The 25,901-nt window shown below is 39.7% G+C and overlaps 1 protein-coding gene across 1 annotated transcript in view; it reads left to right on the top strand.

The window, feature by feature from the left end:
* The window catches only part of Cdc5l (cell division cycle 5 like), a 50,965-nt gene extending 45,976 nt beyond the window's left edge, over positions 1-4,989 (top strand). The window contains exons 15-16 of the mRNA XM_026394454.2: positions 396-608; positions 1,726-4,989. Of these exons, the coding sequence (XP_026250239.2) occupies positions 396-608; positions 1,726-1,830 (318 nt within the window). The 3' untranslated portion in view covers positions 1,831-4,989. The remainder of the gene's footprint in view (positions 1-395; positions 609-1,725) is intronic.
* The last annotated feature ends 20,912 nt before the right edge of the window (positions 4,990-25,901 follow it).

Genomic DNA, 25,901 nt, shown 5'->3' with positions numbered 1-25,901 from the left:
AGCCATTTTCAGAAATTAGACAGGAGTATTCCCATACTGTGAAAATCAAGCCTTCTTTGAGATGGGTGAAGTTGTTATAAAAGATAGTAGATTGGGCTGGACTTATGGCTCAGTAGTAGACCGCTTGCCTAGCTTAGGTTCCATTCTCAGCACGGCATATAAATAAATGAATAGAATAAAGGTCCATCAACATCTAAATCAATATTTAAAAAAAAGATAATAGATTATTTAGGACTAACCTGGAAAACTCACCAGGTGCAAGATAAATTCTTCCTAATTCCGTGTTATAGTAGTTGAGATATAAGGAGCTCTAATGTGTTTTGTTTTGAGGCACATAGATGGTACTATTTTGACTATTATTTAAATGTATGTCTATGTATCTCCCCCTTCCTCAGATAAACAGGGGTCACATGACGACGGAAGCTAAGAGAGCTGCAAAAATGGAAAAGAAGATGAAAATTTTGCTTGGAGGTTACCAGTCTCGTGCTATGGGGCTCATGAAACAGTTGAATGACTTGTGGGACCAAATTGAGCAGGCTCACTTAGAGTTACGCACTTTTGAAGAACTCAAAAAACATGAAGATTCTGCTATTCCCCGGAGGCTAGAGGTAATATTTTGTTTTGCCTCAAAACATTGCTTAGAAGGACAACTGAAAAGAATTATCAGAGCTTTCCTTTTTCTTTCTCTTATGCAGGGTATCTGAAGTTGGTATTGTCAGGTCTTTTTCTTTCTTTCTTTTTTTTTTTTTTTTAAATTTATGTGTTCTCAGATATTTATTGGTACATTATAGTTGTACATAGTGGTGGAGTTTGTTGTTAGATTTTCATTCATGCACTCAAGATAACAATATAATTTGGCCAGATAACAATATAAAAAGGCAGGCCTTTTTCAAGAGGAGTCTCCCCTTTTTGACTTTTTATTTTAGACCTGCGTATGTGTAGATGGCTAGACCAGGAAAATGATGGCTCCAAGGACATTCTTATTTTTCTCTTTTATGTATTGACACACTGTGAAATGGAAAAACTCTTTTTTAGTGTTTTTATTGTTCATTATAATTGTATAGAATAGTGTGATTCATTGTGACACATTCATACATACATATAATTTGCTCAATACCACCCTCAGTGCTTCCCGTATCCCTCCTCTGATCCCCTTTCTTGATCTTACTGTTCTTCTTTCTATTTTCATGAGATCCCCTTTTTGTTCCTTTTTTCTCTTTAGCTTCTGCACACAAGAGAAAATATGGAATAACTGATTCTTGTGATTTGTCCCCCTACAGTTTAATTGCATCCCATTTGCTCTATGAGGAGCAGCTAAAGCAGTGCCCTTTTGTTTTGTAACTTGGGATGCTGGGAACCTAGCTAGTTATTCCAGAACATCAAATGGCCAGGTGTGGTTTAGATTTATCTCCTAAGTGTGCATGACAGTTCCTGCCCAGGTAAAAGGACAGTCAGGGCTTATTTTAGTGCATTTATGGTTATCGATAGGTCAGTACTGGCTTGTTTATTCCAGGTTGCAGATATTTTACAAGGTGGTAATCATAAAACCAAAGCAAAGTATGGCTATAGTACTGGTTTTACAGCGAAAGTATTTGCTCTGTTTGTTTCTCTTTGGGGAATGTGTGCCTCCCAGCTGTTGCTAAGATGACAAAGTAGCATCAGATATCTTTAATTTTCAGTGTACTTACACATAAAATAATTATTTAATGTTTTTATTTCTTCAAGTGCCTAAAAGAAGATGTGCAGCGACAACAGGACAGAGAGAAAGAGCTTCAGCATAGATATGCTGATTTACTGCTGGAGAAGGAGACTTTACAGTCAAAATTCTGAAGCACAGTTTATATTCTGTCACAGGACAAATTAATTGCTGGTTTTCATACTCTGCAAAGCTGAAACTGATGTTTATCTTCATTGACAAATTTACCCACCATCTGTGGTTTTTTGGTTGTTTATTTTAAATGATATCGATCTTACATTCTATGTTAAAGACTTTTAATGCACCAGGACGGATAAGGGTTTAAATTATTAAGATGATGATTCTTTTATCAGTGTCATGTTCGCAAGAATTTTTAGTTTTGGCCTTTTAATTTAAAAAGTCTGACTCTAAATTGCTGCCTGTGAGTAAACCCTTGAATAAAAATAAAATATAAAAATTTGAGAATGTGGCCTTTTGTTTAAAGTAATTAGAGTTCCCACAAATCAGCAACTTTGTACTCTGTGTCACATTTAATGAATAAGTTGTAGGTAACCAGAATGACAATCCAGTGTCTTCAATCCTCAAGAGGCAATCCTATATAGAGCATAGAGTGGTCATTTCTCTACACTGACTAGATTAACTTCTTAATACCTCAGAATTTTTTTTTTCAGTGACACTTTAGGGAAGGCCTCTTTGTCAGCTACTTAGACAGTGTATGGATTATAACTTGAAAGATTTAATTTTCCTTGACCTGTTATTTTCTTGTAATTATGTTTTTGACAAAGGCCATCTTAAAAGTTGATTTCAACAAAGCCATCATATTTTATTAAAGCTCTGTATTTGGCTTAACAGGTCAATTACACAGCTATAGAATTTGGGGAATAGAATAAGAGATGAAAACATTAAATAATTATTTCATGTGCAAGCACTAGGAAGATCTAATTTTATAACAATTCATATAAAATTATTTAGTACAGTATTAGTTGCTTACAAGCTCAGTATAGGCCAAATTATGTGTTGGACTCACAAAAAAGTTTGCTCAATCTTAGAAATTAGGGACTGGAAGGAGGAAGGAGGCACTCATTTATTCATCCATTCATTCACTCATTCACCAGCTGTGTATTGTGCTAGAGTCTTGGAGATAGAACAAAGATTAAAGTAGTCTTGGTTCTGGTTTTGTGGCCCTTACAGTCTGTTGAGAATGACAGACAATTTAAAATTCATATTTTTGGGGGTGACTCTTTATGTGTCAGTGATTTGAGTATTGGAGATGAACAGTTTTTAAAACAAAGTTCTTCTCTCAGTGACATTAGTTGGGAAGGAATACTAAACATGTTCAGATCATGAATTTTAGATTTTATGGAGGAAATTTTAGATTTTATGGGGAAAATTAAAATAGGATGATATTATCAAAGAGATCTCATGAAAGATCTAACATTTCCATAATGTGGGATTGCCACTTTAGAAAGAGCTGTCCTCGTGAGATTCAAAGAAAGCATATCCTAGGGGCGTTAGTATGGTATGATTGAATAGGCCCACCTGTATAAGGACATGGTAAGAAATTGGGTCTTATTTTAAGTACAAAGGGAAGTTATGAGAACATTCTAAAGAAAGGAATGACAGATCTGATTTTTTTTTTAGAAACATTACTTCTGGCCATGTTGCATAATGTCTCACTTAGTTGAAGATAGGGAAGCCAGTTAATTAAGGAGTCCTACTCAGTAAACTAGACAAATAGTAATAGGGTCTCAAACCGGTTGAGGCTGGGTGTCGTGGGATAGGAGGATGGAGCTAGGTGGAGAGATTTGCCAGGTAATACTTCTGTAGTCTTAGAGCATAAGTTGATATTTTCTTGATATCTAGTCACTTAGTTCTACTTTTTCTAGAAATTTTTCCTGGGTTTTCTAGGAAATACTCAATGTCCTCTATGGATAAGGATAATATTTCTTTAATGCATTTATTTCATTTTCATTGCATGTTTTGTTGGCTGATATGTTTAGAACAATGTTAAATGATAATGTTGGTGGATGTTCTTGTTTTGTTTCTGGTTTTAATGGGAATATCCATAGTGTTTTAAGTTGGCCTTTTGAGTTAGATTTTCTTTATATAAAAAGGTAGTATCTCTGTTTTTAACTCTTAAAGATTTTGAATTAGAAATCACTCTTGAATCTCATCAAATAGACTTTGGGGGCATTTATTTAAGATGATCATATAGTTTTTGTCATTTTGGTATGTTGATGACTTATATTATTAATGAATGTTGCAACATTAAACTATCTCTCCTAGAACCAGGTAGATTCATTTTTAAAAATTGTTTTTAAACAGTTCATTGTTTATTTGCATTTGTGTAGACTTGAATTATAAGGGTTTGAAATAGTTGATCTAATTAAAGACTCACTTTGTTTTCAAAATTTGAAATAATACACATACTAAGAGCACCCCCCCCCCAAAAAAAAATCACCAAATTGCAAAATTTCAAAACGGGCAGTCTTATGTTGTAAGCTACTTAGGCTTTTGTCATATGCAGTGTCCCTTTCTCTGGTAAATAGACACACTATCATCCTTTGTTAGTGTTCTGGAATGCCCAGGGTTCTTTACTAGTACCACGCTGACAGTCTAGTGACTGTTGTAACCTTCATGTTGGTCATGTTTTCTCTTGGGCACTCATTAAGTGTTAGTGTTAAACTAGTGTTGAAAACCATGTTCAAGTCTCAGTAACTCTGGGACCAAATTTAAATCTGATTGAGATTTAAACCACCACCATGAGTAAGGGTCCTCTTTGAAAAATTAGAACTAATGCCAGCAAAATAAAGACTAATATCAAAGAAAAACTATAGTACAGTGATAGCTGAAGTATGCCATCTAACCATGCATCCTCCCTAGGAATGCATTTCTCTTAAAATGTGACTGTCCTGTTGGTCTTTTAGAATTTGACTTATCTATTATTTAGGGAAGTTTACATGTTTATATAGGTGAGATAGGTGTTTTGGGCTATTGTACAAATAATGACATTGGGATTTTGCTAGCTCTGCAAAGAAAATAGGAGGGTTGTATGTATTTTTCTGATTAAGCAGTTACAGCTGGGAGTGACTTGATCCAAGAAAGATTTAAAGAGTGTGCTTGTGAAATTTGAGTTCAGAGCCCTGTTTGGAAATGATTTCTCAATAATTGTCAGTTTCATGATTACTAGTATGCTACCCATTTTTAAGTTTAAGCAACTTTATAAAATTTTAAATTTTGTTTTAAATTGTATTTCTCCTTTTGTTATTTGTTAAATTTTAGTAATTTGTACTCTTCCAGATTTTTTTGTTTTTAAAAAAAGATTTAAAATAAGAGTTTTAATGGAAATCTCTTTTCAATTAATTATACTACTTTTAAGAAATTTGCTTTCTCTTAGTTCTGCCACATTTTTACTTCATTAGTGTTGTTAAAGATATGCCTTTTTCCTTCAGAAAACTAATGTTTTGATTTATCAGTGTGATTTTGATAAAAAATACATTCATTTCTTATGTTATTTGCTTTTTCTCTAGATTTTTTTTCTCTTTTTATGTGATGCTTATTTTTTGTATGTATGCATGTGACTATGTTGAAGGCTTTTGAGTTTTCCCTAAGTTTGAAAATGTTAACATTCCAGCCATTTTTATATGTAGTAGCCTTGTTTTCTGAGTAGTTTATTGTTACGTTTTAAATTTTTGATTCAGCAATTAAGAATACTTAAAAATTTGTGTATGCTTGGCTTTTTTGTTTTTAAATTTTTTTTGCCACTTGTAGGATTTTTACATTGTGGAAAAAAAAGCATGGTTATGTAATTTTTGCTTTTGCTTTTTAGAATTTAAGTTTTAGAACCTAGCATCCTTAAAACATATTCTATGGATGTTTTAAGTGAATGTGTATTCAGTTTGCTTGTGACAGAGGTGAATGTGTATTTATCATTAAATTTAATTATATTATTGAGATTTTAATTTTCTTTTTGGGTTATAAACATCATAGAATAATAGTGTTATTTCTCTCAATTTTGTCAAGAGCTTTGCTTTGTATATTTTGATACGGCTTAGTAAATAATACTTGTGTTACGTACAGTTTCTAAGAAAGATTTACTAAAGTTGCTTTTGTTCTGTTTTCTGCCTTGAATTTTACTTTCTTTGATAGTAAGAATATTTCTTTTCTTTTTGTTTATACTTGCTTGCTAAATTTCCTTATTTTTAACTTTTACATATACTTTTTTAGCTGTCTCTCAAATAGCAACAGATCTTGATATTTTATATTTCAACCCTTTTAGAGAGACTTTGCATTTTAATAGGGTCTAATCCATTTACTTTTATGTTAATTACTGGCTGGAGTCTGCTGTGATCATGTTTTATGTTTTCTCACTGATTTCTGTTTTCTAAATGGACTGTAATTTCCTGTCTTTAATTTTCTTAGTGATTTAGAAAATATACATCCTGTTTTAAACTTTGCAAATAATTATGGCACTATTTAGGATCCATTCAGGAGAAAGAAACCATAACAGGAATTGAACAAGGATGATCAGGATGAAGAATTATTAGCCGGTAATAGAGAATTAACTACTAAGAGAGGCAAAGAAATGTCTAAAGAATACAGTAAAAGGAGATGTAGGAAGCAACCACCACCTGTAGACTGGGAGAGAACCTCAGGAAGGAACAGGTTTGGAAGAGCCCTTCCCCTCCCCACACACCTGAGACTTGCATCTCTTTGAAGAAGGTGTGGATGGAAAAGTTTGCTGAGGTGCCAACCAAGGACATTTGCTAGGAAGTCACTTGCTGGGGTGATAATGGCACTTGGGGGAAAATCGCTTGAGAGGGCACCTGCCAAACTCTGGAGGGCAATGCCACTGGGTGTTCTGCACAGAGAATCTTCCCCACAGAGAATCACAGTGGAGAATCCTCATGCTGGCAAGGAAGCCACGTGTAGACGGGAAGAGCGCCAGAACCAGGAGAAGCAAAGCCCCTTTCACTTGTGTTCCTCAGTGCTTACAATGTGTCCACTGGCACTGTGGTGGGCATGTCCCCCAAGAGTTCACGTGTGGAAACCTAATTCCCATTACAGCACTGTCAAGAGTGTAACTTTGGAGAGATGATCGGATCTGCCCTCATGAATGGATTAATGCTGTTTTTAAAGGAGTGGGGTCTTGTGAACAAGGATGCGTTTGGCCTCCTTCTCATGCATATGCTCTCTTGCCCTTCTATCTTCTACCATGGTATGTGACCAGTAAGAAGACCCTTGCCAGGTGTGGGCACCTTGACCTTGTACTTCCTGGCCTCCACAACTGTAAGAAATACATTTCTGTTCTTCATGAATTACCCCATGTTGGGTATTCTGTTAAAGCAGCACAAAACAGACTTCTGTTGCAAAAATATTTCTAAGTTACAACTCCAGTATCACAAAACAGAGGATAAGGATGAATCTTGAGCTGGCACAATGACCATTATCTTACATAACCACTCTCTAGCCTGAAGTGTCTTTGACTTTTGAATGGTTTGAAAATATACCTTAGATGATTTCAATCCTTTAAAATTGGTTGAAACTGTTTTATGGTCCAACATACGTTTTGTCTTGGTAACTGTTCCTTGTGTGTATTCTGCATCTGTAATGTTCTGTAGGTACCAATAAGGTCAAATTGAGCCATAGAATCCAAGTCTTCTATATTAATAGCTTTTTCTCTACTGGTTCTTTAAATTGCTGAGGGAGGTATATTGAAATCATTAACTCTGTATTTGCGTAGTCCTCAGCTCTGTCAATTTTTGCTTTATCTATTTAGCAGCTTTGTTATTGTCTGCACACACATTAAGGATTATCATGTAATGAGGAATTATCCCCTTTGCCATTATAAAATATTCTTCATAGCTGGCATCATCCTCTGTCCTGTAGCCTGTTTTGCCCAATATAGCTCGCTCATTCTTTTGCTTTTCACCTTTCTATGTTACAGTGGGTTCTAATTTTTTTTTAAATTTTTGTAGTTGTAGATGGACACCATACATTTATTTTATTTGTTATACATGATGGCAGAATACAATTCATTTCATATTACACATACCGAGCACAATTTTTCAAGACACTGGTTGAACACAAAGTATTTTTACACCATTCATGTCTTATACATGTACTTAGGGTAATTATTTCTAACTCATTCCACCATCATTTGTACCTCCTTACCCCCTCCTTTCCCTTCCTACCCCTTTGCCCTATCTAAAGTTCCTCCATTCCTCCCATGCTCCCCCTGCCCAGTCACCATTATGCATCTTCATCCTTATATCAAAGAAAACATTTGGCGTTTGGTTTTTTGGGATTGGCTTGCTTCGCTTAGCATTATGTTCTCCAACTTCATCCATTTACCTGCAAATGCCATAATTTTATTTTTTTAATGCTGAGTAATGTTCCATTGTAAATATATACTAAAGTTTCCCTATCCATTCATCTACTGAAGGGCAACTAGGTTGGTTCCACAATTTAGCTATTGTGAATTGTGCTGCTATAAACATTAATGTGGCTGTATCCCTGTGGTATATCGTTTTTAAGTCCTTTGGGTATAAACCAAGGAGTGGGAAAGCCGGGTCAAATGGTGGTCCCATTCCAAGTTTTCCAAGGAATCGCCATACTGCTTTCCTGATTGGCTGCACCAATTTGCAGTCCCACCAGCAATGTATGAGTGTGTCTTTTCCCCCACATCCTCGCCAACACTTATTGTTGTTTGTATTCTTAATAGCTACCATTCTGACAGGCTTGAGATGAAATCTTAGAGTAGTTTTGATTTGCATTTCTCTAATTGCTAGAGATATTGAACATTTTTTCATGTTTGTTGATTGATTGAACGGTTTCTTGGTCCATTTATTGTTTGGGTTATTTGTTTTATTGGTGTTAAGGTTTTTGAGTGCTTTATATATCCTAGGATTAGTGCTGTATCTCTTGTGCTGTGGAAAAGATTTGTTCCCATTCTGTAGGCTCTCTATTCACATCATTGATTGTTTCTTTTGCTGAGAAGAACCTTTTTAGTTTGAATCAATCCCATTTATTGATTCTTGGTTTTAATTCTTGTGCTACAGGAATTTTATTAAGGAAGTTGGGGCCTAATCCGACATGATGGAGATTTGGGCCTACTATTTCTTCCATTAGGTGCAATGTCTCTGGTTTAATTTCTAGGTCCTTGATCTACTTTGAGTTGAGTTTTGTGCATGGTGGGAGATATAGGTCTAAATTCATTTTGTTACATGTGGATTTCCAGTTTTCCCAGCACCATTTGTTGAAGAGGCTATCTTTTCTCTAATGTACGTTTTTGGTGCCTTTGTCTAATATAAGATACATGAAGTTATGTGGGTTAGACTCTTGTGCCCTCTATTCTGTACCATTGGTCTACAGGTCTATTTTGGTGCCAATACTATGCCATTTTTGTTACTATTATTCTGTAGTATAGTTTAAGGTCTGGTATTGTGATGTCACCTGCTTCACTCTTCTTGCTAAGGATTGCTTTGGCTATTCTGGATCTCTTATTTTTCCAAATGAATTTCATGATTGCTTTTTCTGTTTCTATAAGGAATGCCATTGGGATTTTGATCAGGATTGCATTGAATCTATAGTCTTTTGTATGGTCATTTTGACAATATTAATTCTGCCTAACCAAGAACAAGGTAGATCTTTCCATCTTCTAAGATCTTCTTTCTTTCTTTAGCGTGTTGTAGTTTTCATTGTAGAGGTCTTTCACCTCTTTCGTTAAATTTATTCTAAGTATTATATTTTTTGAGGCTATTGTAAATGGGGTGGTTTTCCTAGTTTCACTGATGTACAGAAATGCCTTTGATTTATGGGTGTTGATTTTATATCCATCTACTTTGCTGAATTCATTTCTTAGTCCTAGGAGATTTCTGGTGGAATGTTTTGGGTCTTTTAGGTATAGAATCATATTGCCTGCAAATAGTGATAATTTGAGTTCTTCTTTTCTCATCTGTATCCCTTTAATTTCTTTCATCTATTTGATTGCTCTGGCTAGAGTTTCAATAACTATGTTAAATAGAAGTGGTGATAGAGCATCCCTGTTTTGTTCCAGTTTTTAGAGGGAGTGCTTTAAATTTTTCTTCATTTAGAATGATATTGGCCTGGGGCTTAGCATAGATAGCCTTTACAATGTTGAGTTACGTTCCTGTTATCCCAACTTTTTCAAGCGATTTGAACATGAAGGGATGCTGTTTTTTTTGTCAAATGCTTTCTCAGCATCTTCAATAGATCATCTCAATGATGATCGTATGATTTTTATCTTTGAGTCTATTGATGTGATGAACTACATTTATTGATTTCCATATGTGAACCAACCTTTCATTCCTGGGATGAATCCTACTTCATCCTGATGCACTATCTTTTTGATATATTTTTGTATTTGATTTGCCAGAATTTTATTGAGAAGTTTTACATCTATATTCATTAGAGATGTTGGTCTGAAGTTTTCTTTCCTTTGAAGATTTGCTTTGTGGCATAACATATGTTCTATTTTAGAGAAGATCCATGTGCTGCTGAGAAGAAAGTGTATTGGCTCATTGATGGAAAATATACTCTGTCAGTTAAGTCTTAAGTTATTGATTGTGTTATTGAGTTCTGTAATTTCTTTGTTTAGCTTTTGTTTGGTAGATTTATCTAGTGGTGAAAGAAGTATGTTAAAGTCACCCAGAATTATTGTGTTGTGATCTCTTTGATTCTTGAACTTGAGAAGACTTTGATTGATGAATGTAGATACTCCATTGTTTGGGGTATATATATTTATAACTGTTATGTCTTGTTGATGTATGGTTCGGTTAAACAGTATGAAATGTTCATCCTTATCCCTTTTGATTATTTTTGGCTTGAAGTCTACTTTATTTGATATGAAGATGGAAACCCCTGCTTGCTTATGTCGGCCATATGAATGGTATATTTATATTTTATCACCTTCAGTCTGTGGGTATCTTTTCCTATGAGATGAGTCTTTTGAAGGCAGCATATTGTTGGGTCTTTTTTTAAAATCCAGTCTACCAGCCTATGTCTTTTGATTGGTGAGTTTAAGCCATTAACATTTAGGGTTATATTGAGAGATGATTTGTATTACTGGTCTTTTTTGTTTATTTTTGATATTTAGTGCTTGACTTAGTTTCTCCTTTGGTTGGCTTTTCTTTTATTGTAGTTCTTCCCTTTGCAGATTTTCATTGTTTTTCATTTCCTTCTCATGGAATATTTTGCCAAGAATGTTCTACAAGAAGTGCAGGCTTTCTTGCTGTAAATTCTTTTAGCTTTTGTTTATCATGGAAGGTTTTTATTTCATCATCAAATTTGAAGCTTAATTTTGCTGGATATAAGATACTTGGTTGGCATCCATGATCTTTTAGAGCTTGATATATGTTGTTCCAGGATCTCCTAGCTTTGAGAGTCTGGGTTGAAAAATCAGTTGAGCTCCGAATTGGTCTTCCTTTATATCTGATTTTTCTCTCTTGTGGCCTTTAAAATTCTATCCTTATTCTGTATGCTAGGCATTTTCATTATAATGTGTCTTGGTTTAGATCTGTTGTAATTTTGTACATTTGGTGTCCTATAGGCTTCTTGTATTTGATTTTCCAATTCATTCTTCATGCTTAGGAAATTTTCTGATATTATTTCATTGAAGATATTGCGTATTCCTTTTAAATCTCTGAACCTTCCTGTATCCCAATAAATCTTAAATTTGGTCTTTCGATGGTATCCCATAATTCTTGGATGTTCTGTTTGTGCTTTCTTACCATCTTCACTGTGAGGTCAACTTTATTTTCAAGATTGTATTTTAAAAATAATTTTCAATATTGAAATAAATCTTTATTTTCAGTATTATATTTTGTCTTTATTGTCTGAGGTTCTGTCTTCTTTTTTTAATTAAAAAATTTTTTTTAACTTGTTTATAGACCTTTATTTATTTATTTATATGTGGTCCTGAGACTCGAACCCAGTGCCTCACACATGCCAGGCTAGTGCACTACCACTGGGCCCCAGCCCCAGCCCTGAGGTTCTGTCTTCTAAGTGGTCCACTCTATTGGGGATGCTATCTATTGAGTTTTTAAATTGGCTTATTGTTTCTTTCATTTCAAGAATTTCTGTTTGTTTTTTTCAGTATCTCTTTCAGTATTCTCTTTCTTGAAGTAATCTTTTGCAACCTATATTTGCTCTCATCTCTTTGTTGGAATGATTGATTTTTGCCTGTATCAGCTCACTTAGATGATTATTTAATTCCCAAATCATTTTAGTTATGTATATTCTGAACTCCTTCTCTGACATTTCACCTACTTCGCTATCTATAGATCCTATTGTTTTAGTGTCTTGATTTGTTTAGGGCACTTTCCTCCCTTGTTTTTTCATGTCTATCTTCCTCTCTTGCAGTGTAGATCTGAAGTATTACAGCTTCTGCCCTATTATCTTATAGTGTGCCTACAGGTTACCAATATTTCACTTTTAATGGAGAGTTCAATATTGTAGCACTCAGTGTAACCATATGTGCAGCCATATATCAGTTAGCTTCTATTTTTGCATTTATAGTTTTGTCACTGTAAATAGAAATTATGAGTTTGGTTATCTTCAACCATATAATCAATAGGTTTGCGTAATGGTTTACAGTTTGTGATGGTGGAAGGGGGGACTGGGGTGTTGGCTGAGATGTTTATTAGGTAGGATGTAAGAATATGGAGGTATTAGATTTCATGACTAGTGAGAGGGTAATCATAGGATCTGGCTATTAGTAGGAGAAACAAGAACTAGGCAACCCTATGCAAGACTCCCTGTTACCTCAGCCACAGGCTACCTGTTAGCACCTCTAGTAGAGAAAACTCTGGTGACGTCTTACCAGGTCCTTATTGTTGTCTCTTGATAGAAGCAGTGATATCCCAGTTTCATGGCGGTGGCAGCCTCAAGCCTGCATGTTTCCTGATGTTGGGCTATGGAGCCGCACTTTGGTAAATAAGGAACCCCAGCGTGGGGTGGCTCTGCCCCAGAACTCTGGGCAGTGGTGGCACGGGACAGGCGGGTGGGTGGGCCCTGCCTTTGGATCTCTGGGAGACTCTGTTCTTAATAGGGTTACTCCTTTCTCTGTTCATTTTATATACATTCTATTGTGTTTTTTTTTTTTTTTTAAGTTCACTGATCTTTTTTTCTGCATTGTCAACTTTTTGTGCGGTATTGTTAATCCTTCCTAGTGTAATTTTAATTTCAAATATTGTGGTTTTCTTTGTTAGCAATTCTAGTATGTTCCTTTTTTACATTAATTTTCATTATATTCACATTTTCCTTTACATCTTCAACTCTAGGGCTTCAAAAGCCCCAGCATACTGTTCATCAATCCCAAAGAAAACTTGGAGGACTCACTGTGAGGGTTTGGACATTTTATAACATACTCCTTGGTGGCAGCAGACTGGGACAATGTGAGGTGCTCATCGAGCCTACAGCTTGGGGAATGTAAATGACACAGGTTGCATGCCTACTGTACAGATGGGTTTCTTCAGCTGTCTTATGAGTACATGCCTTTCTTTCACAACCACGGTGGTTGTGAAAGAAAGGCATGTACTCATCTCTTTCATCTCACCCAAAAATTGGATATAAGGGGAGTGGCCAGTTTCACTCCTTTTGTCCTGCTGGCACATTATTGGGAGTCCTTCTTAGTCCCCTTCAGGAACAGCAAGTCTAGGCACTGACTGGTGTCGGACCCCAACACATCCTTGAGCATGTATAACATATTTATAATAGATGTTTTAACAACCTTTACTGCTAGTTCCATCATGTGTCATTTCCGGGTCTGATTCTGTTGACTGATAGTTCTCTTGGTTTTTGGTCATTTTCCAGTTCCTTGCAGTCTAGTACTTAGCAAAGGCGGTATATGTGGTAAATGTTACATTGCTGGTCCTTTTGTTCCTTTAAATTACATTGTGGAGGGCTGGGATTGTGGCTTGGCAGTGGAGCACTCGCCTTGCACGGGCAGGACTTGGGTTCGATCCTCAGCACCACATAAAAATAAAGGCATTGTGTTGTGCCCGCCTACACCAAATAAATAAATAAATAAATAAATAAATAAATAAATATTTTTTTAAAAAAATTACACTGGGTTTTGTTTGCAGTTAATTTGCTTGAAGAATAGCTTAATCCTTCTGAGGCTTGTTTTCAAGTAAGCTCTGGTGAGTGCACATTGGTTCTGTAAGTATTGTCTGTGGTTGCCTTCACCCAACTACAGCAGAACTGTATAGCTGGGACAGAGACCAGGTGGCCTGCAAAGCCTGAAATGCTGTTTCAGAGAGGAGACTGTCTGTCCTTGTTCTAATAAGTGCTCACTGTTGTTATTTTGAAATGAATTATGGCTAAGTATTATTTTGTAGTTGTAGATGGACAACAACATGCCTTTATTTTACTTGCTTATTTTTATATGGTGCTGAGGATCGAACCCAGTGCCTCATACAAGCTAGGTAAGTGCTTTGCTACTGAGCTACAGCTCTAGCCCCAGAGCTAAGTATTTTTAAGCTTTCTCAGTTTTAATTTCCACTACAGTAAATATCAATAGATAAGACCCACAAAAATAAAAAAGGTTTTGAGTCCCCCATTTTTAAGTGCATAGAGATTCTGAGACCAAAAGCTTTGAGAAATGCTGACTTAGATGAAATTTGCTGGATGAAATTAACATCTCCTGCCCACCAGTTGTGGCCTTGTTCCTGATAAGAAGTGTGCCTGCCCTCCTCATCCCTCCAGCCTTACCTACCGTGTCTGGAATGACACGTGGTGGTGTGGCTGAATCTTCTGTGTGCCCTGAGTTCTGTCCTTTTCTTCCTCTCTTCTTCTCTGATTCTGAGGCTTTTCAACTTGACTAAGCAACAGAAGTGACCAGTTAGATTTTGTTATTTGGATTTTGTTGTTCTTTTGTTCTATCTTGGCCCTAGAAAGGTATGCAAAGTAGAGTCATGAGGAAACTAAGTACTCAGTGAAACACAATCTTGTTTGCAGATGAAGTGACTGAACTCATGAGGGTCAGGATTTGCCCAAATGATGAAGTTGGTATTCAAGCTGAATTAAGTCTAGGTTTTGTTTTATCACTACATTCCACTGCCACAGCACCTGAACTCTCAAGCCAGACCAAGCCAGAGCACTTCTTAGTCTTCTTTTTTTAATTAATTAACTCATTTTAATTAGGTATATATGACAGCAAGTACATTTTGATTCATTGTACACAATTGCAGCACAACTTTTCATTTCTCTGATTGTACACAATGTAGCATTGCACCACAGGTGCAGTCATACATGTACCTAGGGTAATGATGTCCTCCTCATTCCACCATCTTTCCTGCCTCCATGTCCCCTCCTCTCCCTCTCTTCCCTTTCTCCATTTTTCCCATGCCCCATCCCCATCGTTATGGATCAGCATCCACTTATCAGAGAGAGCATTCGGCCTTTGGTTTTTTGGGATTACCTTACTTTGCTTAGCATGATATTCTCCAGCTCCATCATTTACCTGCAAATGCTATAATTTTATTCTCTCTTAATGCTGAGTAATATTCCATTGTGTGTGTATACCACAGTTTCTTTATACATTCATCTATTGAAGGGCATCTAAGTTGCTTTCACAGTTTAGTTATTGTGAATTGAGCTGTGTTACTATAGTATGCTGATTTTAAGTCCTTTGGTATAGACTGAGGAGTGGGATAGCTGGGTCAAATGGTGGTTCCATTCCAGGTTTTCTAAGGAATCTCCGTACTGCTTGGTTGCACTAATTGCAGTCCCCACCAGCAACGTATGAGTGTGCCTTTCCCCCCACATCCTCGCCAACATTTATTGTTGTCTGTATTCTTTACAACTGTCATTCTGACTGGCTTGAGATAGAATCTTAGGGTAGTTTTGATTTGCATTTCTCTAATTGCTAGAGATGTTGAACATTTTTTCATATATTTGTTGATTGAATGTATATCTCTTCTAAGAAGTGTCTGTTCAGCTCCTTAGCTCACTTATTGATTGGGTTATTTGTTTTTTTGGTGTTAAGTTTTTTGAGTTCTTTATATATCCTGGAGATTAGTGCTATGATGTGCGTGTGGCAAAAATATGCTCCCATTCTGTAGGCTGTCTCTTCACCTTATTGATTATTTCTTTTGCTGAGGAGAAGCTTTTTAGTTTGAATCCATCCCATTTATTAATTTTTGATTTTATTTCTTGTGCTGTAGGAGTCTTGTTAAGGAAGTCGGGGCCTAATCTAATAAAGATTTGGGTCTACTTTCTCCTCTGTTAGGTGCAGGGTCTCTGGTCTAATTCCTAGGTCCTTGATCCACTTTCGGTTGAGTTTTGTGCATGGTGAGAGATAGGGGTTTATTTTCATTTTGCTGCATATGGCTTTCCAGTTCTCCCAGCACCATTTGCTGAAAGGTGGCAGTGGCTGTTATGAGTGGACTCTGCCCAGGAGTTTTAGGGCCTGGAGGGCCAGAGCCATCAGGCCCTGTGACCAACTTGTGGGGAGTTAGGAACAGGCAGCTTGAGGATAGCATCCAAGTTTCTGGACTATGCGGGAAATAACTCTGTCTCTTTATCAATAACTACAGTCTTTTCTCCACTGTATGTTTTTGGCACCTTTGTCTAGTATAAGATAACTGTATTTATGTGGGTTTGTCTCTGCAGAGCACTTCTTAATCTTTACATAAAACAGCCGTTTATTCTACTTAGTAACCCTAAGGGACTTGACTCCCTGAAAATTGACATAAACTGAAGTTTTGGAGGAATCATGACTCATCATGGCGGTTCTTCCTATATCTTGGGAGTGTATCTTGTACTGATCTCTTTGAAACTGAATTCATGAAAGAGCAGTTAGCAATAGTCATCCTTTCCCTCCAAGCATTACCCGATGTCTCCCCACCCCCACTTCTCCTGAGACCTGGGGAGAATTCTGCCGGCCTCTGTTCTGCTTTCTGAATCTTCTTGAAACCCAGCTGTGAACCTGCACCCTAGGTTTGGGAGACCCCGGCCCATCAGCTTAAGCTGACTGGTATTGGTTTCTGTAACTTGGAACTGAACCATTTAGCTGATGCAAAGATCATAGACTAAAAAAAACTTGATGGAAAACTTTACCGAGGGGACAGGAAGGAGAGTTTCCAGCAGAGGTATAAGAAGAAGGAGGTTGGCATGGGGCAGAGGACTGGGGCCAGGTTAGGGTGGGCAGAGAGGCAAGGAAGACCTGAACCAGGGCGGCTGCTGCCATGGGAAAGAGTTGCTGACAGGTTTGAGAGGTGTTAAGACGAAGGCGACCAACTTGTGGGGAGTTAGGAACAGGCAGCTTGCGGATAGCATCCAAGTTTCTGGACTATGCGGGAAATAACAGGAAGAAGATTTTGTATTATATCTCAAAGCTGGTCTCAGGGCTTCAGTCCTATGTTTGGATGAATTCTGGCAACTTCAGGGAGGTCTGCTGATTGCTGGTTTCAGTGAGCAAGTTTACAAAACAGGGTGGAAATAATGTCTTGAAGGAGACAGACTCCAAGATGCTCATTTCGGGAACCTAGCCTTCTGCAGGCAGAGGCAGATCTGGGAGTCGGGGCAGTGGCTGTTATGGGTGGACTCTGCCCATGAGCTTTAGGGCCTGGAGGCCCAGAACCATCAGGCCCTGCTGACTGGGAAGCTGAAATTTAATGCGACTCCCAGGATGGTGTGCACGCACATTTAAGTTTGGGAAATATTGCTGGGCCTCACCCAGGAGCTGCCTTGTGCATGAAGAAGCAGCTTGGATTTCAGCTGGCTGCCTGCTGCTCTCAAGGAGTCTTGATTAATAGTCTCCTCCCTGCAGAGGCCTTCCTGCTCCAAAGGCTCCGCCTTCTTCGATCACTCATTATATTAACAATTTGTCCGTTATTTGGAACCAGTGGAAAAAAGCCTTCTCTTAACATGCCCTGAAGCTCTTGGGGCATATGTGCTAACTTACTCAAACCAACCTGATACTTATTGAATTTCCCTGCATAGTCCACTCCAAAGAGTTTTTAAAAAGCAATTTTCTGAAAACTTTGGATAGGCCATTTGTTGTACTAAGACTTTCTCCCCAGAGGGCTGTGTGATTATAACTGAAATGAGAAAGCTCTGTTATTAGAAATAATATTTGGCCCTAGAAAACTCTACAGAAGTTGGGTGGAAGGAGGACTCTAGAAAAGGCGGGGGGAGCTTGGGGGTGGGAGAACAAGGGCCCTCGCTGTGTCCACAGTTGCCATTTTTGTGCTTTGATAAAGAGGCAGAGAAACCCAAGGGAAAAGAGAAGTTCAGAAAGGCCCTGGTTCTTCCAGAACTGTGCTGTCCGTCCAGCACGGTCACCAGTAGCTACATGCAGTGATTCAAATTGAGATACCATTAAGTATGCAGTTCCTCATTCACCCCAGCCATCTTTCCACTATGGCAGAAGGTTCTGTTGGATAGTCTGTTCTGGGAATCCATATAGGTTTGTGAGATATATTGGCTACTAAATTGTGGCAATCTGTTTCTAGTTCACAATTGCATTGCACATGCCCAAAGACGGCCTCAAAGTCTGAGCTGTCTTCCCTAGACATGAGTGGGCAAGTGTGTCATCCTGCTCCACCGGGCTTTGTAAACAGTTGATAAACAGCAGCATCTATGTTCACTGCTTCTGTGGGAAGTGACAGGGAGCTGTGGGCATCTCCTGAGCCCAAAGCCAAAAGCCCCAGCTTCATTGGCTACCTTGAATCACCCTGGACAGTCTGTAACCTCTTGGTCTTTTTATACAAAGATTGTCACCCACTACAGGTGGGCAGTGAGAAAAGGCAACTCTGCGTTGCACATGGGGCTTAGAAGATGAAGACTTTCATGAACCCTTATTTAAATAAAACAACAAGAAAAAAAAAGCAACAACAAATGGCCTCCTGTCTTTGTACACTTTTGACGATATTTATGTTACCATCTCCTGATTTTATTTTAACTGGTTTGGAACTAACTCCGGAAGCAGGCTGTTTTACGTAACAAAATCTTCATTGACAGCTCTGTGAGATGCTATTTTAAATACAAAGGTATTTGCATGCTTATATAGCTCTACATTCCATGTAAAGAAGGGTTTGTCCATACAAAACGTGTCTATATTTTTCCTACCTGAAATTCAAAGCACCTGCCCCCTGCAGTTTTTTTTAAATAAGGGGCAACTTCTTTATCTTCCCATCCATTGGTCATTACTGTTGATTTGTTGTCCTTGTATAAATAAAACAGCATTCCTTGTGTGGACTCTTATTTTTTTGCCCTGTTTTTTGAAAGCTATTTCAATATACTTCAAACTCAGTTGAGATCGCATCTCATAGCTACTATGTGAACACAAGGGCAAACCTCCAAGGGATGAGATAAATGAGGAATGCCTGAGTTAGGATCAACAACTTTTTCCTTTTTTTTTTTGGAGGGGGGTGGAGTGGGAGGGGTAACCAGGCATTGAACCCAGGGGTGCTTAACCACTGAGCCACATCCCCAGCCCTTTTTTATATATTATTTTGAGAAAGGGTCTCGCTGAGTTGCTGAGGCTGGCTTTGAACTCACAATCCTCCTGCCTCAGCCTCCCAAGGCGCTGGGATGATAGGTGTGCCACCGCACCTGGCAAGGATTAACAGTTTAAGACAAGGTTAGGGTGGCAGCACGGTTCACCTATATCTATGACGACTCAGTGCTTGGTCTCGCCCCCACTGTGCCCTCAGTACCTGTGGAGGGGGAGGTTCCTGCCAGAGCCTAGCATCCTCTGGGGAATGTGCTGAGGAGCAAATTCACATCTAGGGAATTGGATGGACAGGTGCACCAGCAACGCCAGGTATGGCCTGGTGGTAGCAAAGACTGGAACAGCCTTAATGTCCACCAGAGGGTTTAACCCTTAGCAACACCCACACAAATAATACCACAGCCCTTCCCTCTTGCCCTCGGTGATGGGGGTACCCCCTAGTCATCCTGCTCCATGTTCCCTCACCAGGCCCTCATGGCTCTCTCTACTGTCCAAGTCGTCCTACCCCTGGTGCAGCCCTGTTCTGAGTCTGGCCAAGGTGCTCACAGTGGAGTGGAGAGAGCACAGGTTTTTGCAATATGTGGAGCAAAGGGGGCTGTGTGACCTTAAACAAATTGCCTCTCTTCTCTGAGCTTAGTCCCTTTCCCTGTAAAGTGGGGCCCTCCTAGATAGGTCTTGGGATAATTAACTGTCACGTATTTAGGGCTGTCCCTGGTGCACAGCAGGCCCCAGCCAATGGCAGGTGTTACTGCCACTTAATGCAGGCAGAAACAAAAAACAGAACCAAACAACTGTTCCTTTGCAGTTGCCTGCTACAGCTGACAATCCCAACAAATACACGGACTTCACAAATAAATAACCTACTTTTTTTGTGTGTGTGGGTGTGATACTGGGGATTGAGCCCAGGGGCACTTGACCATTAAGTGATATCCTCAGCCCTTTTTATTTTGAGGCAGGGTCTCACTAAGTTGCCCAGGCAACCTTGAACTCACCATCCTCCTGCCTGAGTCTTCCAAATGGCTATAATTATAGGTGTGCCCTGCTGCATGGACTAAATTTCAGGAAAAGTATTCCAAAGTACAAGCCCCAAACTTGCTACACCAGGCCTAGCAGACTTGAGGGCTGTTTTGTAGTTTTTCGGAATAACTTTTACTCAGTGAACATTCTCAACACTCCTCCACAGCCCCTTTGCAAAGCTAAAATAAAAAAGCCATGTGTCAAGTCCTAGCCAGGGGGACAGAGGCAGGAATGTGTGGGGAGGAGTGTCCTCCCCCCACCCTCATTTCTGCAGGTCATGCTGTGGATGTGATGGCTGGCTCCACAGCACGGGGACACAAGGAAGCCAATCTGGAGAAGGCTCAGGTATGCAGTTGGGGAATAAATTCATAATTCATTCATTTGGGGAATAAATTCATAATTCTTCAAAGTCATGCTGGCTTGGTGAGTAGTTCATGCCTCCAACCCTGAAGGAGCACTCCTGGTTTTAACAATAAAGTTGACATAAATGGGGACAGAAAAATGACTATGAAAGAGAAAAAAGCAGAGGTTGTGCAACTTTAATTCTGTCATCTATATGACCACTTGGAATTTTTGTATTCAAAATATAAACAATGAAGCTGCAGATGGTGAGCTGGGATATTCCCATTCAACAGCTGCAAATTTGGCTTAATGAGTTTTTAATATGTAAAAAGTGGGATGTGTTAAAACATGATTCAGTCTGAGTCTCACATACGTTAAGGAGGGTGGTGGTGGTGCTGTAAGTTGGGAAATCTGGGAAAATTGGGCTATCCCAGGCAAATTGGGATATATTTTCAATGGCTGTCATCTCCTTTCCTGAATCCTCTTCTGCTTATCTCCTTCCCTCACACCATACAGAAGAATAAATTCCAGTTGCTTTAAGAAACGAACACAAAAAACAAATCCTGAAACCATCTGTAAGATCTCAGGTAGAGAGGTGTTCTTGAATAAGGTTACCAGTCCGCACCCGATAATCTAAAGGGAAAGAATAAGTAGTTTGATTTCATTTACAGGCTGGCAAAAGATACCACATAAAAATGAAAAGTTGTGCCTAAAAGAAAAAAAGATAAAAAGACAATTTGCAGAGGAGGCGATCTCCTTGGCTGATACACACAAGGAAAGTTGCTCAACCACACAAGTGATCAGGGGAATCGAAATCAAAACATCGAGATGCCATTTCCATTCATCAGACCGAAAAAATTAGCCTAAAAATATGGATGGTGAAGATAGGTGAAGATAAAAAGAGAAACTGTGATCTCATACTCTGATGGTGGGAGTAAGTAACCCAGCAGTCTAGTAAAATGGAAGGTATTTGTATCCTATGGCCCAACAATTTTATTTCAGCATTTATGCCCCAGAGGAACTTGTCAACTTGTACAAAGGAACACATGGTTGGAAACAACCTGAGTATCCATAAGGAGGGAAAGGACAACTAGAAAATGGGGGAGTCACAAAAGGAGGTGCTATGCAGCAATAAAAAGGGATCACTGAGACAGGCATGGTGGTACATATCTGTAATCCCAGGGACTCAGGAGGCTGAGGCAGGAGGATGGTGAGTTCAAAGCCAGCCTCAGCAATAGCGAGGCACTAAGCAACTCAGTGAGACCCTGTCTCTAAATAAAAGCCAAAATAGGGCTGGGGATGTGGCTTAGTGGTCGAGTACCCCTGAGTTCAATCCCTAATACCTCTTCCTCCAAAAAAGGATCACTGAGAGAAGAAGAGCAGTAATATTTTTAGTAAGGTGGCATTTATAAAAATCTTGCCAACAGGTAACACTTCATTGGGAGGGACAGGTCTTGGTACTCAAAATATTTAACTAGAATTAAATGTAAATCACACAATCCAATAAATATGCCAAAGATTTTAAAATATATTCCTTTATTCTCTAAATTATAGCATAAATGGTCCATCAAATAAATCTTATAATATCCAAGTTATTTGTTAATTTTCTGTAGATGTCTGTATGACCTTTAGTGTAAATGGTGCTGCCGTTTGGTTTGGGCCATGCTGTAACGTAGGGAAGGGCTGCAAACTCTCCCAGCCATGTGACCAGGTGGCTTGTAGCCTCAGTAAGTGGACAATCTGCCTGCACACCAGTGATATTGTTAATGGCATTGACTTCCAGTGTCTGCTTTACTAACTGCAATTAAACATTTTCTAGGCCTTATTAAGAATTTTGAAGTCTCCATATGTCCCATATTGGGTGACTAATGAAATCATTCCCTGAAGTATCTATTTAATTAGAGCCAGTCTAACCTTTTGGGTGGACGCAAGGAGCTGCTCATTGCTGGCCTCAGATTGCCTGAATCCTGACCTCTACCGCTGAGACTGTGGAAAAAGGAACTTATACCCCAGGTGACTTCTAGTGCCAGTCTGTTCCTATGGACCTGGCATCCCTCCTTCTTTCTCATGGGTGCCCCATGCTGTCAGGACTGACAGCAGTGGACCAGGGCCTGTAGTGTCCCTCTCTGCCAGCCCACCTGCTCTTGCCTAGCTCAGAGGCTGCAGTTCCACACATGGCCATGTGAGGGCGTCGCCAGGGAAGGGGCAGTTGGGGATGGTCACTTCCATGCCAGGATGTCCACACACTGAGGAGTCCATGCTGCTGGGCCCAGGGGACACAGGGAATCTGACCCTCAGGAGTGATAGAGGGCTGATGAACACAGGGAATCCTTAGGGAGAGCACCCCAGGCCCTCTGGGGTCATAACCTACCTGCCCTAACTCCTCCCAGCCAGATGTTGCTGGATTGTAGTCAAGTGCAAGAGTTCTGGGGAAGGGCCCAGGTGGTGAGGGCTATTCACCAACTAGTACATAAGAAGTTCACATTTTTTTCCTAATGAGTATAGCAGGGGATTATCAAAACAGACTGCTTGTCATGAAACCCATAATAAAGCCAAATAAGCAGGATTATATCAGTTCATGCCTCATAGTAATGTTCCAGTAAAAAAAATGAACAATTTTTTTTTATCTCAGAGTGGTGTGAATCTGCGTGATTATTGTCTTGAACTTAAAAACAGTCTAGGATTGGCCAAAACATTTTTGATTCTATTGCATGATATTAAAAAAATCAGCATAAACAACAACAAATCTACTAAGGTATTATTTGGCACTGGTGACATTCTTTACCAAAAGAACAAATTGGGCGAATTTTACCTTCCCAACTCCTCACTCTGGTGTCTGTGCCCTGCCCCGCCCCCCACTGCCTTTTCTGCAGAACGAGGTGGGTGTGGCACAAGGCCCTCATCTCTCTTCTTTCCCAGTCCTTGGCCGTCTTGATTTTGTTTTGGGAACCAGAATTCTTCCTTCTTTGAAATTGTCCAAAGAACAGGCACATCCAAACTTTTGTTCTGTAATAGCAAAGACTTCTTTGATTATGATGTTAACTGCTTTTCAAAAATAGCCAAAGTTAAGATGCTACATTTACAAAGAATGAATGGCCTATAGGTTTTTTTTTCTTTAAACTGCAGTCTTTTTTTAAAATTTTTTTTTCTTAGTTGTAGTTGGATATAACACCTTTATTTAATTAATTTATTTTTATGTGATGCTGAGGATCGAGCCCAGCGCCTTGCACGTGTGAGGCGAGCACTCTACTGCTGAGCCACAACCCCAGCCCCGGCCTATAGGTTTTTTCACACAAAGATAAACATGAAATTCAATTACCAGATTTGTTATTTTCTGACTAAATTATATTTTAAATTTAACCCATCCAACTTGAATAACTTAAATAACTAGTTTATACATTGCTCTAGTTCAAAAAAGGATCAAGGATAATTATACCTAATGGGATATTCAGGGAGCAAAATAAAATACAAGTTAGAGTCATAAAATAATATTTGCTTCATTTCTCCATCTCCATGTTCCTTGTTAACAACAGCAAAGGTCCCTTTTCCCCACCTCTTCTTTTTTCTTTTATTCTTTTTTTTTTTTTTTCCTTTTTTGCTACCAGGGATTGAACGCAGGGTCACTCAACCACTGAGCCACATCTCCAACCCTTTTTTATATTTTATTTAGAGACAGGGTCTCACTGAGTTGCTCAGGGCCTCGCTAAATTACTGAGGCTGGCCTTGAACTCTGGATTCTCCTGCCTCAACCTCCTGCCACTGGGATTTCAGGTGCCACTGGGATTTCAGGCGTGTGCCACCATGCCCGGCTTTCTTTATTCTTTCTCATATCTCCTCCACGGTTTGAATGTTTTCAAAATTGTACATTTCCTGCTTAAAGAAGAACCAGAGAGTGGTGGAGTTCTGAATGCAGACATTGAAGTTGGACAGGTCACCTGGGTTGGGGTCCTTCTGGGGCTGCGGAGGCTGCTCTAGGTGGACAAGGAAAGTGGCAGGCCCCTAACCCAGGTGGTGGCAGAGCAGTGTGGGTGACGGAGGGGGTGGGGGGGTGGGACAGTAGGCCTGTGTATGTCCTGGAGGTTCATGAGGGTTCCTGAAGCTGGAGGAGCGAGTCCTGCTGTCATGTCCCTTTCTGGACCCTGTTGGTGGTGAAGCAAGCAATGAGTGTTTTTGTTTTGATGACATGTATAGACAACTCTGTTGGGACAGAGGTGGCTCTTGTAGTCCTTTCATCAGAGGAGATATTTTCTAGGGGGCCCCGGTTGGTTGGAAGTCCCAAATCTTACTTTTGGGGACCTGTCTGCCGTCAACTCTGATATGACAGATTAGCAGCTTTGCAGCTTGGTTTTCCTGACCATTTCTTTCCCTTAGTCCTTTCCTGCCCGGTCCCCCCAGGCACGTTCTCACAGCCACCCCCTTACCCCACCACACACCACCCAGCAGCTATTTAAAAAGGAAACCTGGGAACATCAGAAGACAATGCTCCGGTCTGAAGAATAAGATGGAAAGTGCCCTATCACCAGTGCCTACAGCATGCACAAGTCACCCCACTCACTCTTCACAACGACCCTGCAAGACTTTCCTTCCTCACTTAACTTAAGGCTTGAGGGTTTGGGAAGGCGCTGGCCTTTGGTCAAGTTCAGGGAGCTGGAGGCTCTCTAGTGGGGCTGAGCTTCAATGCACACTTGGTCAAGTCTCAACCCCAGGCCCCTCTTCCAGAGGGCACCCCTCCCAGCCTCAGGGCCCCTGGCTCCTGAGCCCACCCGGGAGCAGGCCCTCATCCCCTGTGGGCCGCCTGGGCTGCAGTGGGTGGCGGAGGAAGGGCTCTCTGGTCCCAGCTGCCCTTCTGCGGCTTGAACAGGAAAGAGACAAAGGTCCCATTTTAGAGCTGCTGTCTGTTTCCATGTCTCTAGTTGCTGAACCACCAGGAGGAAAAGCATTTGAGGTATTTCCATGGGAAATGGTAGCCAACAAAAGCGCCGCTGGGTGGTATTCCAGTTAATTGCAGGAAGGCAGGCAGCCCTCCAGGATATTACCTTTCTTGGGCTGGAAAGTGTTTCTTTGAAAAATGTTTTCGGTTCAGCCGAGGCCTCCTAAGTTTTCGCAGATTTGCTTGTTCATAACTAGGAAGAGAGTCACCAAGTCGGTCCTCCGGGGCAGGGAGGGGGCGAGGTGGAGGCAGCCTGGGGCGGGAGCAAACCACTCTGATGACAACTCTTTGCTAAATGATGGCTGGAAAACACTGGATTAGATTTCCCCGCCGGTATAAATTCCTAAAGGGGGCCAATTCCCTCGAGAGGCCCACCTCCCCCCAGACGGAAACAAAATCTGCGACCCTGAACAAAATGTCTCATGCCCCTGCGG

This window comes from Urocitellus parryii, chromosome 8 (assembly GCF_045843805.1).
Source record: "Urocitellus parryii isolate mUroPar1 chromosome 8, mUroPar1.hap1, whole genome shotgun sequence".
Classification (NCBI taxonomy): domain Eukaryota; kingdom Metazoa; phylum Chordata; class Mammalia; order Rodentia; family Sciuridae; genus Urocitellus; species Urocitellus parryii.
Note: the sequence above shows the minus strand (reverse complement) of the source record. Positions and strands in the feature narration are given on the sequence as shown.